The sequence below is a fragment of the Macaca fascicularis genome, chromosome 7, assembly GCF_037993035.2.
Source record: "Macaca fascicularis isolate 582-1 chromosome 7, T2T-MFA8v1.1".
Taxonomy (NCBI): Eukaryota; Metazoa; Chordata; class Mammalia; order Primates; family Cercopithecidae; genus Macaca; species Macaca fascicularis.
The window spans coordinates 13,157,495-13,175,000 of NC_088381.1; the positions used below are offsets into that span (position 1 = coordinate 13,157,495).

The 17,506-nt window shown below is 37.4% G+C and overlaps 1 protein-coding gene across 6 annotated transcripts in view; it reads left to right on the top strand.

The window, feature by feature from the left end:
* Positions 1–17,506, top strand: part of CDIN1 (CDAN1 interacting nuclease 1) — a 241,882-nt gene that overhangs the window by 61,477 nt on the left and 162,899 nt on the right. For 4 of the 6 annotated variants that reach the window (XR_010588014.2, XM_073995463.1, XM_005559114.5 and 1 more), the window contains exons 2-5: positions 3,730–3,775; positions 4,666–4,730; positions 13,663–13,723; positions 17,436–17,506. The exon at positions 17,436–17,506 is cut by the window's right edge and continues 2 nt beyond it. Coding sequence is in view for 4 of the 6 variants with exons in the window: in XM_073995463.1 (XP_073851564.1) it covers positions 3,730–3,775; positions 4,666–4,730; positions 13,663–13,723; positions 17,436–17,506 (243 nt within the window). In the remaining 2 variants the exon portion in view is untranslated. The remainder of the gene's footprint in view (positions 1–3,729; positions 3,776–4,665; positions 4,731–13,662; positions 13,724–17,435) is intronic. The other 2 variants (XR_012414762.1, XM_045395266.3) reach the window with 1 other exon arrangement.

Here is a 17,506-nt window from a genome sequence, read left to right on the forward strand (position 1 = left end):
CTTCCTAGATTCTATAGAAAAAGAGCTTTAAGGTAAAAGTATTTACTTCCTTATGGTCTTTTTCAGAGGTTGCATACTCAAGAAGAGGAGGAACATAAAATGCGTGATGCCTTCTCAAGGTTCTGCATGCTTTTAGGCCTCCATCTGGAAACATAAGGACCTCACCTTTGTATGAATGTTGCACTGCAACTAAGTCTGTGCTCAGCTCTCCTCTTAATCTAAGCTACACTCTCCCAACTCTCTGAGGCTCTTTCATGTTACCGAGTATCTTAGCTGGGTGGACTTGGGAGCACATTGAGTTAAATATCACATGAGGAACTAGTGTGTTGCCTGTTTTTATATCAGGAATTTGAAGAATGTTGAATGCAATATAACATGAGAACAAATAGTACCCCATTAATGTTTCAACTCTATATGGGAAAATCACACACCAGTTTATGATCTCTAGGCATGTCAATTTAGTGAGTCAGTGACAGACAGAGGAACAATTTTAGGGAAGCCAATTATTGCCATCAGCTAAGGGGAGAACTAGAAATTATGGAAATGGACAACCCGTCTCAAGTGTTCCATCTTGTACCTGTGGCACCATTTTGGAGCACCTTGTCTCAGAGCCCTTCATCACGCCTCCACCTTACTGGAGAACACAGAAGCCTGGGAAGAGTTTTATTTCTTTGGTTTGGAGATTTAAAAAAAATAGCCACGTATAATTACACAGAGTAAGAATGGAGGCTGGTCAGTTCAATTCCATGGTCTCTTGAGCAGTTCCACAGTGTCCTCAAGGACCCAAGCTCTTTCCATCTTCTGTCTGCCATCCTCACAGTGCTAGTTTTTCCTTCAGACCTGTTTCCACATTGCTGCAGCGTGGCTGTTGCTCTTCCAGACTTGGACAGGGTTTTACCTAGCCATTCCTTGGGTCCACTCCCATGCTCTCCTTTACCCAGACAGCTGCAGGGTGTGGAGCTAAATCTGGGAGATAGCATGGGAAAAATACAAGCAAAACTGTCTAGATGGGGTTTTAATACTACATCCTGGGTATTTGATACAAATTAAATGACTGCATTTTTGATTCTGTAAATTTAAAACCCCATATATGCTAAGCGATATAAAGTGTAAGGATTCAGGGTATGATTTACTTCATTCTGTATTAAAAAAATGTGAGTACTTGACAGTGTTCTAATTTTTGCCTTTTTTGTGTGTGTACTTTTGTGTGTGTACTTGAAAGTTTCTTCTAAATCAATTCCTGTCCACCTTATTTAGTTTTTTGATTCTGATGGCATATTTCCCCATACATGTTACCTTGGGACATTGTAGATGCACAGTGGTACTGTTGAATGATGGACTGCGATGTTCAAGGTAGACCTTTCAGTTGCACAGAATCTTTTTCTCCTCTCCTCTTTAGCTGGAAACCACATTTCTTGTGAACCTAGTGAAAATTGAATTTATTCTGTAACTTCTGTTCCCCTTGGCCAAACAGATCAAACACAGTGGGAGGGTACACTGTGGGCAGGGTAGAGGTGGTGAGAGAGAGCCTTGAGATCATGAGACTCTGTTCTCCCCACATGCCCAGTCTTTCCCTCCATTGTCCCTTCTCAGCATCAACACGTTGGAAGAAAGTACAAGTAATACACACTGAAGTCAATGTCTTGGTTGTACTAAAACTACTTTCCTGCTCCTTGTGGTGTGACATGTGGTCAGAACACTCTTCTACAAGGTTAGCACATACAGAAACACATAGTTGGCTGGCAGACTACCTAGCAAAGTTCACTTTATTCTCTACAGCTTTGAATTACTTAAACAAAACCAAAACATTTTGGACCCGTGTCTCTCTTTCTGTCGTTACTACGTATACGTAAGTCGTTTTCTCTTTTTGTTAATAGTTTTAGCCCGTTTTTACCCCCAGTGTAAGCTGGCAAAAATCTCTCTAACCCTCTCGGCCATAGAAAAACTGAGTTGCTTCGCAGGCTCTGTCCATGGTTTTAGCTGAACTGAATTCTAAGCAGTTTGAAGACATTTTTCTAGCTGAAGACATTGTCCTATCCTTGACTTATACAGTACTCTCAACTCCTGACCAGCTTCTCGTTTTAAAGTATTTATTCTTGAACTTACTTTTCCAGCTGCCTCTTCCCATTCTGGGCATCTACAGTTATGTTTTATTTACCGTTTAGTTTTCTTTTCATTAGTCATTTGTCCCTGACTTTCTCATTCCAAATACATTTATTTCTATCATCTTTTTTGAAGCATAAAGAATGACATTTTGTGTACCATTAAATGGTTAATAACATAAATGCATTTTGCTGTACAATGAGGAGGGGGTCTATTTATGGCACGTAAATATCTAACATTAATTTATTAAGTGGTTTACAAAGATTTGGGCCTCAGTTTTCCTCCCCCACCCCCACCCCAGAAGATTATTGTCAGCAACCCTACTAGGGTATGTGATTTGGGTGTTAAGCTCGGTCAAACCAGGCAAAATAGGAAGATTTTATATAAAATTGCCTCTTTCAAAGGTGCTTTTCAGTTTTAAAGGGAAATTGAAAAAACCAGAGTGTAATGAATTGATGATTGTATTTAATCATTTCTCTGTACTTTGGAGTTATCGAAATATTCTTTTAATAATATATCAGTTTCCTTGGTGAACATTTAGGGTATTTTTTTTTTAACCTCCTCTTGTAATTTGGTAAGGGTGGAAAGTGTCAGAAGCCAAATCTGTAATGTTATCCAGAAGATGACGACATCTAGACAATGAGTAAACAAATATGGTGTCACTTTATTTCACATTCCCTAAATTACCTGTGATGAGCTAAAGAGGTTTTTTCATTTATAAATAGAAAAAATTTATTCACAGTCCTTTGGCATACTATAAAAGTCGAATTATCTAAAATGTAATCTATTCAGATAGCATTTAGTAGGAAAATAGAAATAATTGTTCTCAAGATACGATAAGTTAGATGTGTCTATAAAGGACAGTCGAAAAGAGTAGCAGTGGGCTATTGATTGCTTTTGAGAGAAAGAAAAATTCCATTCCATTTCTAAATGTTAACAATTGCAAAAGGAAGATTCCCACTTGGGAAGAACGTTTTTCAGGTTGTTTCATTGCCAGGTGTTTGACACTGTGTGTTGTCTTAGATGAATAAGGCTTAGGGCAGTCTTTAGGAACAATTCACTCCAAGGGCCTCTGCTTCTTGCTGTGAAAGCTTCTATTTTCATAGCACGCCACTGTCAGTGGAAATGTTCCAGTGGTCACTGTGCTACTTCTAGTAGAGACCAAAGTTTTCCCCCTGAAACTGGGATAGCTGTAGAGGAGAATACCTGTCTGCTAACAAAATTAATTTCAGAACGTTGTCAATGAATGAAGTGCATGTTCTCTACTGTTTATGAGATTGAGCTGTGTCACTTATTAACGGAGATAAGCCTTGCTTTTTTGTGGTCCCTTTTAACACCATTGCATTCTACAAATATGATTTACAATCATCCTAAAGTTTAAAACATCCAAATAATGTGATAGTTGCTTTGAGACCATCCATATTTTCCCCTTTCCTTTTTTCTCTCTCCTTGACCCCGCAGCAGGAAGCCTTTGTTTGAGGTGTTCATCTGGAACAACTTTTCCACACTTGTTTTCATGTTCTGTTAGATTACAGGGCAGCAGGCCTACCTTTGAAGCTCCTTTCTCTTTTGTTTCTTTGCCGTGCACTCCAGTAATTAACTTTGTCCTTCTTTTATTTGTTCCAGTCAATCGCAGGCCACTCTGCTGAGCATCTTCTCCCAGGAGTACCAGGTTAGAAGTTTTCTCCTTTGTGAGGGTTGACAGGTGCCTAATTGAATGATGAATGTCCCTTTATTTCTTTGTAATTGAACTGCCAGCTCTCTGATTGGGTTGGAGGATGTTCTCCTTTCCACATCAAGTACCGCCTGCGTCTCGGTGGAGGCCTGCCAAGCCTACCCATCCATCTGTCTAATAACATCTAGCCTTTGCTTATTTGGTGGACCTGTAATAAATTATGCTAAACCATTATTATTCTGACAATAATAATTTCCCTGTGTTGCGTGGTTCCATGTGCTAAATGTTTGCTGACTTGCACTGTCAGTGCCGCTTTCCATTGCTGACAGAGATGATGATAAATGACCATTGCTGGAGTGGCAGAAGGCAAGAGAGGCAGAAAATGGAGTCATTTATCATGAGATGACAGGTGTCAGTCAAGTGGCAAGTCTCTATGGAATTACTTTTTGTAGTTTTCAAATAAGTTGTTTTTAAGCGATGTTCTTCCTGGTTTAAAATGGCAATTGGATTGTAAAACTAGAGTGCAGAGGACTTAGATGGAATTGAATCGAGGGAAAATTAATACAAAGGTTGAAAGAGGGAACAAGTTTTTCTTTGCCCTCTGTAGCCCTAAGCAAACTTATTTAGATTCAATTACTATGACCCTGTTGGCTTTTACATATACACTGTACCTTGTGGTACAGTCTGAAGACATCCCAGCCAAGCAATGGAGATTAAAATGCATAGGTTCGTAGAGTAGAAGGAAAAGAAGTCCTGCCATCACCAAAATTCCCCAGGTATTATTCAGCGTTCCCTATGTGCTAGTCATTGGGCTCAAGAAATTACGTCATTCTTGTTTTAAACCTCATCTGTGACATAACAAAGATTTTTATTTTTTATTTTTTCAGAAACACATTAAAAGAACACATGCCAAGCATCATACTTCGGAAGCAATTGAAAGTTATTACCAGAGGTATGACCTTCCTGCCCCACTAGAGGGTATCATAGTACCTATTAATTGTAATAATAATTATGAATAAGTTAGGTTATTAATATTCTATATCATATCCCAAGACATTCTGTTTTAAGTCTTTTATTCAAAACTTTTAGTATGTTTTTGAATGAGTTTTCAAATGCTTTGTTTTGTAGATCTAAAGAGTATGGTAAGACTGTCTTGACTTATATGTGTGTGTGTGTGCGTGCGCGTACGCACATACTATGTGAGATGTAGTTACAATATTATGAAATCTCAGTTGGCTACTTGAAACTTATTATAAGTGCATATCTTGTCTAAATGCATATGCTCGTGTATACATATATCTACATGTATTTGAAAGTTCTCAAACCAATTTTCATTTCTTAGATTAGCAAGTTGAAAAAAGAAGATTGAATTTGGATGTCGTTGTATTTTGCATCATAGGTATTAGGATATCCATTTTAGAAATGGAAAAAGATATATCAAGTAAAGGCACATGGAGATATATTATAGTGTATAACTGTCACATTTTAAAGGGGATTTTGTATTTTTAAAAGACAACCTTGGGTATTGACAGCATAGTATCTAGGAGATACTTTAATTTCAGCCTAATTTATTATAAATAGATTTCAACTTCTTGTTCTGAAACAAACAATCTTTAAAATAGCTCTGATTTTTTTATTCTAAAATTTGTATTGTCATTGTAATATGACTGAATAATTTATAACACTAAATGGTAATGGTTTGCATTAGAAATTGTTAGTTGGTTTCTTAAATCTTCCAAGGGCACATTGGAAATGAAAACTGTTTGAAATCTGCTCTTAAATTATTATACTTAAGATTGACAGATGAACGTTTCTGTGGTGAGAATGACGCCACTGATTTTAGATGAATGATTTTTATGCATAAAAATTTTATGAATGAAATAAATATGTGGATAAAATATTGGTGTCATGTTTCGGTAGTCATTTTATTTAGAATCAAGAAAGGGATGTTGAACAGGAAAGTCACAGAAGTTGGATTTTTTAAAAAAAATTATTCACTGCAATATGTGGTAAAAGATATGCTTTGTTTTGAGTAGTAATACCTGTCAAAGAAAGATAACATGCACTCATTACACACACACACACACACACACACACACTTTTGTGTCTAGGAGAGATCCTCTCTAAACAAGACTTTGTAAAGTTTGATGATTTATTCAAAAGTAATAACCTTCTTGATGAAATTGACATTCAAATTAAAGTCATAACCTAAATTATACATATGAAATTAAAAATGGCCCATGAAGTGCTGTGAAGCCTGCAACTGTGTTGGCATCCAGACTCTTCAAGGAAGCACTGAAGGTTATTTACATGCCAAAAAATACATTCTTGTTTGTAAACATTATAGTCCTAGGCTGTCATATAAAAGTATGATTTTATGTCCGGATTTTAAAGCCTTGTAATGTCTACAAAGGAAAATAGAGCATTTGAAAGGAAAGTGTGCCTTCCTGGAAATTCGGAGATCCGCTAACAGGTAATGGGACTGCCCTCTGACACTCATTTGCCTCATTGTAAGAACGTTGTTTTAGTTATTAATACATGATTTCTAGGATCACTAGGTGCTGCTATTTAAAATCTAAGTTTCATTAAAAAGTACATCTGATTATTGAAGTATGAACATAATTTTGTTGGATTATCTGGGTAGTATAGGCCAGAAACAAATACATATCTCATATATATATATATATATATATATATATATTTTTTTTTTTTTTTTTTTTGAGAGTGTCTATCTCTGTCACCCAGTCTGAGGTGCAGTGGCACGATCGTAACTCACTGCAGCCTCAAACTCCTGGCCTCAGGCAATCCTACTGCCTCAGTCTCCTGAGTAGCTGGGACTACAGGTGCACACCACCATGGCCAGCTAATTAAAAAAAAAAATTTTTTTTTATAGAGACAGGGTCTTGCTACCTTGCCCAGGCTGGTCTTGAACTTCTGGCCTCAAGTGATCTCCCACCTCAGCCTCCCAAAGTGCTGGGATTACACGCCTGAGCCACCATGCCTGGCCCAGAAATAAGCACCTTTAAATATACCCAATGATGAACAGTTGAGTGGGTGACAGTGAGAATACACAAATAGATTTCTTTAAATTTATTTAAATATGACCGTCTCAATTATTTCGAAGAGTTACAGCATTTGAAACAAAAGCATGAAGTTAGACCTTAATGGACAGTCTCAAAAAAAAGCAGTCTGACCACTTTCTGGCTTTACCAACCTGCTGTCTGACTTTCTGCCCTGCACTTTGTGCTTGGGGACAGGCCATATTGTTACCTTTCAGATGGATTGACCTCAGTAGCCTTTTGTTTGAAATGTGCAGGTCAAATGTTCCTGTCTATGCTAAAGGTAAATTGGCTTTAAAAGGTTTTTGTTTGTTTTCCAGCAGATTAGAATAAAGCCAAATTGTATTTGTTATATCAAAATATATTTAACCAATTTGAAAATGTTAATGGCAATTGTATTTAATTGTTTTCTTTTATAAAGTTATACTTAGCTATTGTGAAAATTAAGTATTTAATTTCACAATACTTAATTTGTGATAGCATTAAAAAGGAATGAATGATTGGCCATAATTGTGCCACTCAGAGATCTCTACTGGCATTTTTCATTTTAGTCTTTTGTCAGCCCATTTTTATATTGATGAGGTCATATTTTATAAGCAATTGTGAATCCTGAGTTTTATACCTGGAAAAATGTATATGATATAATACTATTTTGTAAAAAGCTTTTTATAAATATCTTTTGATTGCCTTATTTCATCATATGAAAGTATCATAATTTACTGAATTATTCCTTTTTGAACATATGTTTACAATGTTCTATTTTTTTTTGAGACGGAATCTTGCTCTGTCGCCCAGGCTGGAGTGCAGTGGCATGATCTCGGCTCACTGCAAGCTCCACCTCCCAGGTTCACGCCACTCTCCTGCCTCAGCCTCCCGAGCAGCTGGGACTACAGGTGCCCGCCACCATGCCTGGCTAATTTTTTGTATTTTTAATAGAGACAGCGTTTCACCGTGCTAGCCAGGATGGTCTCGATCTCCTGACCTCGTGATCCGCCCGCCTCAGCCTCCCAAAGTGCTGGGATTATAGGCTTGAGCCACTGCACCTGGCCTCCAATGTTCTATTATTGTAAAGAATACTGTGATAAACGTCTTGATGCATGAGTCTGCATTTTGGATTAGTTTCTTAATATTTCTATATATGTAATTATTGGTGCAAACAATGTGAACATTTTTCAAAAGTATTACATATCACCAAACTACAGTCTAGAAATGTTATACTGGCTGCATATGTTGAACAGGGTGGTTCTGCTCTAAATATATTTGTTTTCCAGTCTCTTTCCCAACTATATCCTATAACACTTCATAAGTGCTAGGGAAAAAAAAGTTTAATTTTAGGTTGTATTTGTCTTTTCTGGAAACTTTAATTATCCCCCACATCAAAGTGACAGATCAGCCTTTATTTAAATTTTCAGATATGCAATCAAAGGGACATACTAATTACAGAAAATATTCCATAAAGACATAATCAGAAAATCCTAATGGTACCTTTATGTGCATCCTCATAGTATCTTGTGCAAACTTACAGCATTGCACTTTTCACACTGGTGTAATGGTTTGCTTCTGTCTCCAGCTAGCCTGAAAACTCTTTGGGGTAGGGCTACACAAAAACAAATGAACATTGAACCTTCATCCAACTCTGGCAAAGATCTGAATTGCAATTGGGATATAAGGATGTCATCCTTAATACCGTATTAAGGTGACCTGGGCTCCATTCGTGATGCCTATTTGCCAGTTAAAACAACTTTATACAGAAGGTATATGTCATCATCTAGCTTTGCTACAGGAGGACTAATAAATATACATCCTATGGGTGAAATCGTCCTTAAAAGGTCCTCAGAGAAGGCCCATTTTATGATGTTTTTTGAGTGTGAAAGACTCATTTCTATCTAAGATGAAACTAATGTGTACTCATTTCAAATACAAGGCAAAGTTCTCCATGCTCTGGCCTAAGAAGATCCACAACTCTGTCACTAAGTGTTTTCTCTCAGCTTGGAACACCTTCTGCTTCCCTCCAAACTAGTAAAGATGAGAAGTTTATTTCTAGACTACTACATAAACAAGTGGCCCTGGACACCCCAAATCGATTAATTCTTAGAACTCCCACAGCACTCTGTATAGACATACCTGTTAGCACTTCTCTTGCTGCGTTTTACATACTTATGTACACAGCTCTTTTCCCACCAAAAAGAACAGTTGAAGGCAGGTACCGTGTCTTACATTTGTATTGTTGAGTTTTAGCATTGTAAATGGGGCATAATGAGCGTAAAGTAGATGGTGCTAATTGAACAAAAAAGTGGTCTAGATTTTCAGAAACGATTTTTATCACATATATATTACCAATATCATATTTAAGCCAACCTTTTTTACATGTGAACATCTGAATAAAGTTCTGTAGATCTGATCTTCTAATGCTGCTAAAGCTGGCTCCTCCACCAGTGTGCTGGGAGAAGGGAGGAAATGGAGACAATATTTCTAAACTTTGCTATTGATGGAGACTTGCAGATCTGACCAACTGTGTGCATGTGCACTTATGCGCATGTGCACCAATTTAGGCGAACCCAAACTAATTTCACCAAGAATGTTTCCTGTTTAGAAATAAGATGGCATTAGTACAGTGTGAAAGAATAGAGATTTTTCAAAGTAAACTCTCGAGCTGTGTCTATTTATATACAACATGGAGAACTGAGGAAATTTCTTCAATAATTCAAAAGCTTGAGAAAACTTTTATTTATTTGTTTATTTATTTATTATTTTTTGAGACAGAGCCTTCCTCCGTCACTCAGGCTGCAGTGCAGTGGTACAATCTTGGCTCACTGCAACCTCCACCTCCTGGGTTCCAGTGATTCTTGTGCCTCAGCCTTCTTAGTAGTTGGGACTACAGGCACGCGCCACTATGCCAGGCTAATTTTTGTGCTTTTAGCAGAGACAAGGTTTCACCATGCTGTGCAGGGAGGTCTCAAACTCCTGGCCTCAAGTGATCCACCTGCCTTGGCCTCCCAAAGTGCTGGGATTACAGGTGTGAGCCACCGTGCCCAGCCAGAAAACATTTTCTACTATCTAGATATTATGAGGTTTCCGTTAATCATGATGAAATCATGTAAAATACAGATTTTGATGGGAGGCAGAGTCAGGCGGATAACCTGAGGTCAGGAGTTCAAGACCAGCTTAGCCAACATGGCAAAACTCCATCTCTACTAAAAGCACAAAAACTAGCCAGGTGTAGTGGCACATACCTGTAATCTCAGTTCCTTGGGAGGCTGAGGCAGCAGAATCGCTTGAACCCAGGAGGCGAAGGTTGCAGTGAGCCAAGATTGCACCACTGCACTCCAGCCTGGGTGACAGAGCACCACTTCGTCTCAAAAAAAAATACAGTCTTTGAATTCTTAATTGGATCAACTCAATGCTAGCAAGAATGCAGAGACACATGAATTCTCCTGGGCATTAGGAATGGAGCCCAGGTCACCTTAATGTAGTGTTGAGAATGACATCCTTATATCCCAATTGCAATTGGGATGTTTGCCAGGATTGGATGAAGGTTCAACATTCATTTGTGTAGCCCTACTCCAAAGAGCGTTCAGGATAGCTGGAGACAGAAGCAAACCCTTATACCAGTGTGAAAAGTGCAGTGCTGTAAGTTTGCACAAGATTATGATGAGGATGCAGAGAAAGGTACCATTAGGATTTTCTAATTATGTCTTTATGGAATATTTTCAGTAATTAGTATGTCCCTTTGATTACATATCTGAAAACTTAAATAAAGCCTGATCTGTCACTTTGATGTGGGGAGTAATTAAAGTTTCCAGAAAAGACAAATATAACCTGAAATTAAACTTAATTTTTTTTCCTACCACTTGTGAGGTGTTATAGGATATAGTTGGGAAACAGATTGGAAAACAAATACATTTAGAGTAGATCCCCCATGTTCAACGTATGCGGCACCTCACTAGGCCAAAATTAAACTTAATTTTTCATTCCTAGCACTTATGAAATATTATAGGATATAGTTGGAAAGCAGATTGGAAAACAAATACATTTGGAGCAGATCCACTATGTTCAATGTATGCGGCACCTCACTAGGCCTTGGGGGATCGGGGTTCTATTTCAGGGTTCCATAGCTTTATTGTTTACTAGGTAAGAGAGCCCAGATGGGTTTGATCAGTGCCCTGGGGTTTGGTTTCTTTATATGACCAACTGGGAAGCCTTACCAACCTCATAATTAGGAATTTCCACACTATTAAGTATGATCATGCTTTTAATATTATATAGAATATATAGATACAGAGGATTGTAATTATTGTTTAATCACCTTCTGTTTCTTTAAACTTGATAGACGTGCTTCACTGGTCATTAGCAAGATAATGACTGATGCAACTTTTACATGAAGCCATGTCACTTTGACTTAAAGCAACAGATCTCTGGTATAAGAGGTAGTCTGGCATCTAGCTACTACTCTCTTTCACTGTTTGCAGTCAGCTCTCGCTATAGCATGCTCTTTCTTTTCATGCTGGTTTCTACTCGAGTGTCACTCCCTCAGAGGGGGGCTTCCTGAGCAACCCGTCTAAGTTTACATTTTTATTCTAGCGTATACCATTATACTGTATATTTATCTCCCTGTCTTTTTATTGTTTGTGTCACCACTGTAATATAATCTCAGTGATGATGGGACCATGAATGGTTCTTTTCCCCCCCGTTGCTTCTTCAGAACCTGGAATAAGACCTGACACATAGCCCTCCAAAATACTTGTCGGGTAACTGAAACTGAAGTAGAAAGCTGTAAAGATATCCCAGTATCAGTACAGGCTTAAAGATGCTGACCCAGAATCAGAAACCATAGTAAATACGCACTGTTGGTGGTTACAGGCACACAATCAGCTGGTCTGACTTGGCTGATACTTGGGTGGTGTCAGTGCAGTGGACTTGTTTGTGAAAATTGATGTGAGGTTCTTTTTTTTGTTTTGTTTTTGTTTTTGTTTTTGAAACGGAGTCTCGCTCTGTCGCCCAGGCTGGAGCGCAGTGGCCGGATCTCAGCTCACTGCAAGCTCCGCCTCCCAGGTTTACGCCATTCTCCTGCCTCAGCCTCCCGAGTAGCTGGGACTACAGGCGCCGCCACCTCGCCCGGCTAGTTTTTTGTATTTTTTTAGTAGAGACGGGATTTCACCGTGTTAGCCAGGAAGGTCTCGATCCTGACCTCGTGATCCCTCCGCCTCGGCCTCCCAAAGTGCTGGGATTACTGGTGTGAGCCACTGCGTCCAGCCGATGTGAGGTTCTTCATGGACCTATTTCCCAGGGACCTTTCTCTAAAGCACATTTGCCTTGTTTTATTTATTTATTTTTTCTTCTTGCTTCTGAATGTGCATATTTTCCAATTAGTTTTCCAAGTAATACATTCAAGGGTGGCCCCAATATGTGGAAAATTGCTTTGAAGTTATAATGATCTAGAAGTTCTCCCCACCTTAAATAATTTGCTGTTACCCCACTTGGCTTACAGGAAAATTATACAACTTTATAAATATACTCATGAAATAATGTAATTTAGTACCTGCTTCTGGGAGTTATATGGAAGACCTCACCTTGACTTTATTACTCTCAGACAAATACCCAGAACTTATTCACTCAAATAATATACTGTAGGGAAAATTTCCATACCTAATTCTGCTTTCTTGTCCAATACGGTTTTTAAAAGTTATTTAATTTTTCATTTATTAAAGGAAAAATATAAGGTGATTTTTTAGTGTATAATCACCTACTATAAACAAAGTACTTGGTAGGCATAATAAATTGAAAAAACTACAATTCTCCAACCTTCATGAGGCTTTCAACATTACAGTGGGGGATGGGTTTGAGGTAGCCAAGTAATAGGCAAATACAATATGCTACGTTACATGATGGAAAGATGTACAGGATATTCCTCGATTGCATATGAGGAGCACTTAACTTACTCTTCTGTGGTAGTGGATCGAAGAAGGTGACATCTGAATTGAATCATGAGTTATCCAGGTGAGGGATGGGAGTGGGAGACAGTGACTAGAGATGAGGCTGGCAGAGTAGAGAGTAGGTAGAAACCAGATTATGAAGAACCTTATAAGAGCTGTTAAATGGTTATAAATTAATCTTGAGATTTAATGTGGGACCTTGAAGTGTTATAAGGAGGGGAATGACACATTCAAATTTTTGCAAAAAAGAAAAAGAAAAAGTCACCCCAGCTTCCATGTCTGGGGTTTTGTTTTGTTTTGGGATTTTGGGGAGTTCTGTGTTTTTTTCCAGTGGAGTGAGAGGATAATGGGAACTGGAGGTTCTTAACAGAAATCCAGGGCAGATAAGGTGATGGCTTGTATTGTGTGTCACAGGTGTGCTGACCCACTGAGGACATGTCTACTCCATTGTTTTCTTAGTAAGGTGTCAAGCAGCCCTGTGAAACAGAGGTAAAGGAAAAGGCGAGATGGGTGCATGAATACTTTTCTCAAACTATATAAGTCAACTTCTTTCCTTTCCATGCAATGGTTGTCTGTGGTAGAGACAAGACAGAGTGATATGGATAGTTCCTCTTGTTCATTTTATATGTTAGGAGGTGAAAGAAAACAAGAGAGACCCAAGTATTCACACCTCCTGCCCCCACCTTCAGCTTCTTAGTTGCCAGTGGTTTTGAGGTGAGTTGTTTGTGTTATGTTTTTCCCTTCAATGCTTTCCTATGAACGTAGCTTACTTTAACTAGAGTTGAGCGTGGCATCTGCCCAGGAGAAACATGTATACACACAGGGGATACTGACAAGTCTATGCTGGCTGTTTTCTTGTCACTGCATTACCACTTGGTTTTGCCTTGTCTAGGTACCTGAATGGAGTGGTGAAAAATGGAGCTGCCCCAGTGCTCCTGGACCTGGCCAATGAGGTAATGTTATTGTTATGATTTTATTTAAACTTGCATGAAACCTAAGGGGCCTATCTAGAGTAACTTTGCTTGCAATTATAATTACCTTTGGAGAAAAAAGGATTTGAGGTGCATTAGACGTTTAAATTACTCCCTGATCTCTTTGTACTTTTAATAATTGGACAGAGAACTTCACATATTAATAAATCAGTTGGCATAATTAGTCTACTTCTTTTAAGGCAAACGTATAAACAGCCTCTTGGTTTCTTATTTTGTGGAAAATTTCAACCAAACAGCTCAGGACATGCTTTTCTCAGGATAGGTTGTCTTAATTTAGTGTGAGAAATACCTGTGTCAAGTAAAGAGATAGATGCCAAAAAAAAAGAAAAAAGAAAAAAATCTGCTAACTGTTATAAAAATGAAGAGAGAAATTGTATACTTAAAGATGTACTTGATTCATTTTTTTGTTAGCAAACTTTTATTATAATAAAGGATACATGCCTTGTAGAAAAGTCTCTTTCTTTATATGAAGAGGCATAGTGTTCTTAATAACACCAAGTAAGAAGTGATTTATTGAACTTATTCGTTAACGCTGATCGTCTTCTGTTTGGGGAAACAAATAACAGCCTTACATTTAAAAAAGGAAACCCTACAGATTTCCCATGAATGAAGAAGCTGTGAAAAGTTCGTAATAGTTGCAGAGAGCATGCCGAAAAAATAAAATATTTAATTCCTAAACTTTAAAATATTTATCCACTGTAGTAAGAGCAATACAATATTTAGTCTGACTTGGAACTGCTTATGCAAACCTCGTAGGGATGGAATGAAATGTACACTGTTTTTGTGTTGCATTATAATGGAAAACATAGAAGCAAGGCAGAAAATGTGTGTTTGCATTAAAGATGACTCGGTACTGTGAGCATTAAGTGTTGCAGTAGCAGCAAGTTCTACATGTTATATTAGCAAGGAAGGATGGCTTCCCTCACAGCTTCTGTCTGCTGCTATACACTGCTGCAGTCAACAAATGAGCAATTACCTATCAGTTACTAGATGCTTTTAATAGTCTAGGCAATGTCTACACAATCAGATAGGATAGTTAACATATAGAATGGATATCTGTGGGCCTCCTAGAAAAACAAGTATTTTATTCTTTTTTTTTTTTTCCATGTCTAGAGCAGGAATTTTTTTTTTCTTTTCTTTTTCTTAGTTTTTTCTTTTTTTCTGTTTTTTTTTTCTTTTTTTGAGATGGAGTCTTGTTCTGTTGCCAGGCTGGAGTGCAGTGGTATGATCTTAGCTCACTGCAACCTCCGCCTCCCGGGTTCAAGCGATTCTCCTGCCTCAGCCTCCCAAGTAGCTGGGACTATAGGGACGTGCCACCATGCCCAGCTAATTTTTATATTTTTAGTAGAGACGGGGTTTCACCATGTTGGCCAGGATGGTCTCGATCTCCTGACCTTGTGATCCACCTGCTTTGGCCTCCCAAAATGCTGGGATTACAGGTGTGAGCCACTGTGCCCGGCCAGCAGGCTGGTTTTTAAATGTCTCTAGACTTGTTCGTTACAAGTTGATGCTATTAGTAACTTGAGGTATGTGAGCTTTAACTAGGAATTTAGTGATTGTCTTTTATGAAAAAGAAGAATAAGCTAGCAGCATTCCAGACACAGCATCTAGAAAGAATGTGATGCAAATATGGTACCCATCTATATAGATGATGATGTTGATGATATAAGTTTTATGTCATAGCAATTTATATTCATTTGAATTTTTAATGGATAGTTCTATATCCATTAAATATTTAGCTGACCTCTGTTTTAATCTTCTAGTAATATGGAAAAATTTAACCTACCAACACGTTTTCTCCTACATCAATAAACCTTTTATTTACCATGAATATATAGCAGTATTTAGCCAAGGGAAAAAGTAGTTGTTTAAAGGCTTTTCCTCCTTTTTAGCTACAGACTAGTACAGAAAGAATAGCACTTTTCTATGAAATTGATAATGCATTAGGGAAATTTAGGAATGACTGGTACCATATTATAGCTTCTAAACAACCAAGCTGCCATTTTTTCATGATAGTTAATGCTTAAATAGCATACACTTGCTTCTGGTGACAATTGGTGTGATGGTAATACTTTATGAGTCAATATTTATTTAATCAGCGGAAACTATAACAATTGATGAGAAATATATAACATTGGTACATTACAGGGTGCAGCAACTCTCTTAGACAAGAGCATTGTATTTTTGTTATCTTTTGGGGGGGGCTAAGGGCTGTATGTGGTCATCACTGATTTTATAAATGTCTTAATACTACTTCTGCAGTTTCAAGTTGAAAATTGAACATTTTAGGAATTCACACGTTGTTAGTGATAATAAGATCAGTCATTCTGTTCTCTCCACACAAATATTTTCAAGTGAGATTTGAAGCACTGTGCATTTTACTTACATGCTAAATTCTGACATGAAGCATGATGGCCCTATTTCAGAGAAAGATGGACACATGATTAATATGAAAATTAGGGAGATGCAAGTACCTGAACTAATAAGGTAGTCCTTATTCAGGCTGGACTACCTTCAGTAATTTCACCATTTTTCATGTGTCAGCTCTGATGTGGGTTACTAGGAGTAAGCAGCTTCGTGGAAAGCATTTCTTTCTACTTGGGGAATTTAAGGGCATCCAAGTACATACATATTTGAAAAAACTGTTCATACAAATGAAGCCAGCCTTTTTGTCTAGTTACTAAATCAAAATAAAATTTTGGTATGAATACGGGACTTGAAAACCTGTCAAGAAAAATTCATGGTGATAATATATGAGAACATTTGCTGTCTTCTCCCTAAGATAAAAAGATTTGTTTTAGGGAAGCATTATTGTTCTTAAAAATATGTATTCCTATTTTTTGGTGAAATTAAGTAAATGGTTAATAAAAGATCTGAGAACCCAAAAGAAGACAATATCTTTACAAAAGAGTAGATACATTTTTTATTAATTAAAATGACTGTTGGACTGAATATTCTTTGTTTTCTGATTGATTCTTTATTTTAAAAAGTTACCTTCCTGGGATCTGTATTAATTAAATTGGTAAGTAGTGTTTCAGATAAGGATGGTGATCTTATGTTACAGATATCATATTGTTGTATTTTATTATTAACATCCCTACAATGTAGTTATTTTTCTTTTATCAAATAAAATATTTTAAATTTAAGGAACTTATACCAAAATTTCAGTTGTCTTTAAAGATAAAATTAGTAAAATCCTTATTTTGGATTTGTCATATAAGGACATTTGACTATTTCTGAAAACTGTCACTAAATAACAAAAAGGGCTTATTATTTGAAATTGCATTCAGAACAGTATAAATATAGACAGTTGCACAGAAAGAAGGATGGCTAGAATAAAAAATTATATTGGCCTACCAACAGAAAAAAATTGAGGAGAGATGAAAAAAGCCTATTTCACTGTTTTAGACGAATGCTGTTTCTAAGTTGTTCCATCCTTTTTGCTCCAATGTTATATTCAATAAATTTGACCCATTTATTCCTTTCAACAGCCCAAACCATACTTGTTATAATTTTATTATAATGGAAGCCACCAAGGGTGGGAAAGATTTTAATGAATGATGCTTGCTGTGGTTGATTAAAATTGACTTAATCTTCAGTGTTGACAAAATATTGGAGTATCAACTGCTTGCACAACTTGACAGTTTTAATTTTCTACTTCTGTTTTATAAAGGTGGACTATGCACCCTCATTAATGGCTCGGCTTATACTGGAGAGGTTTCTACAGGAACATGAGGAAACTGC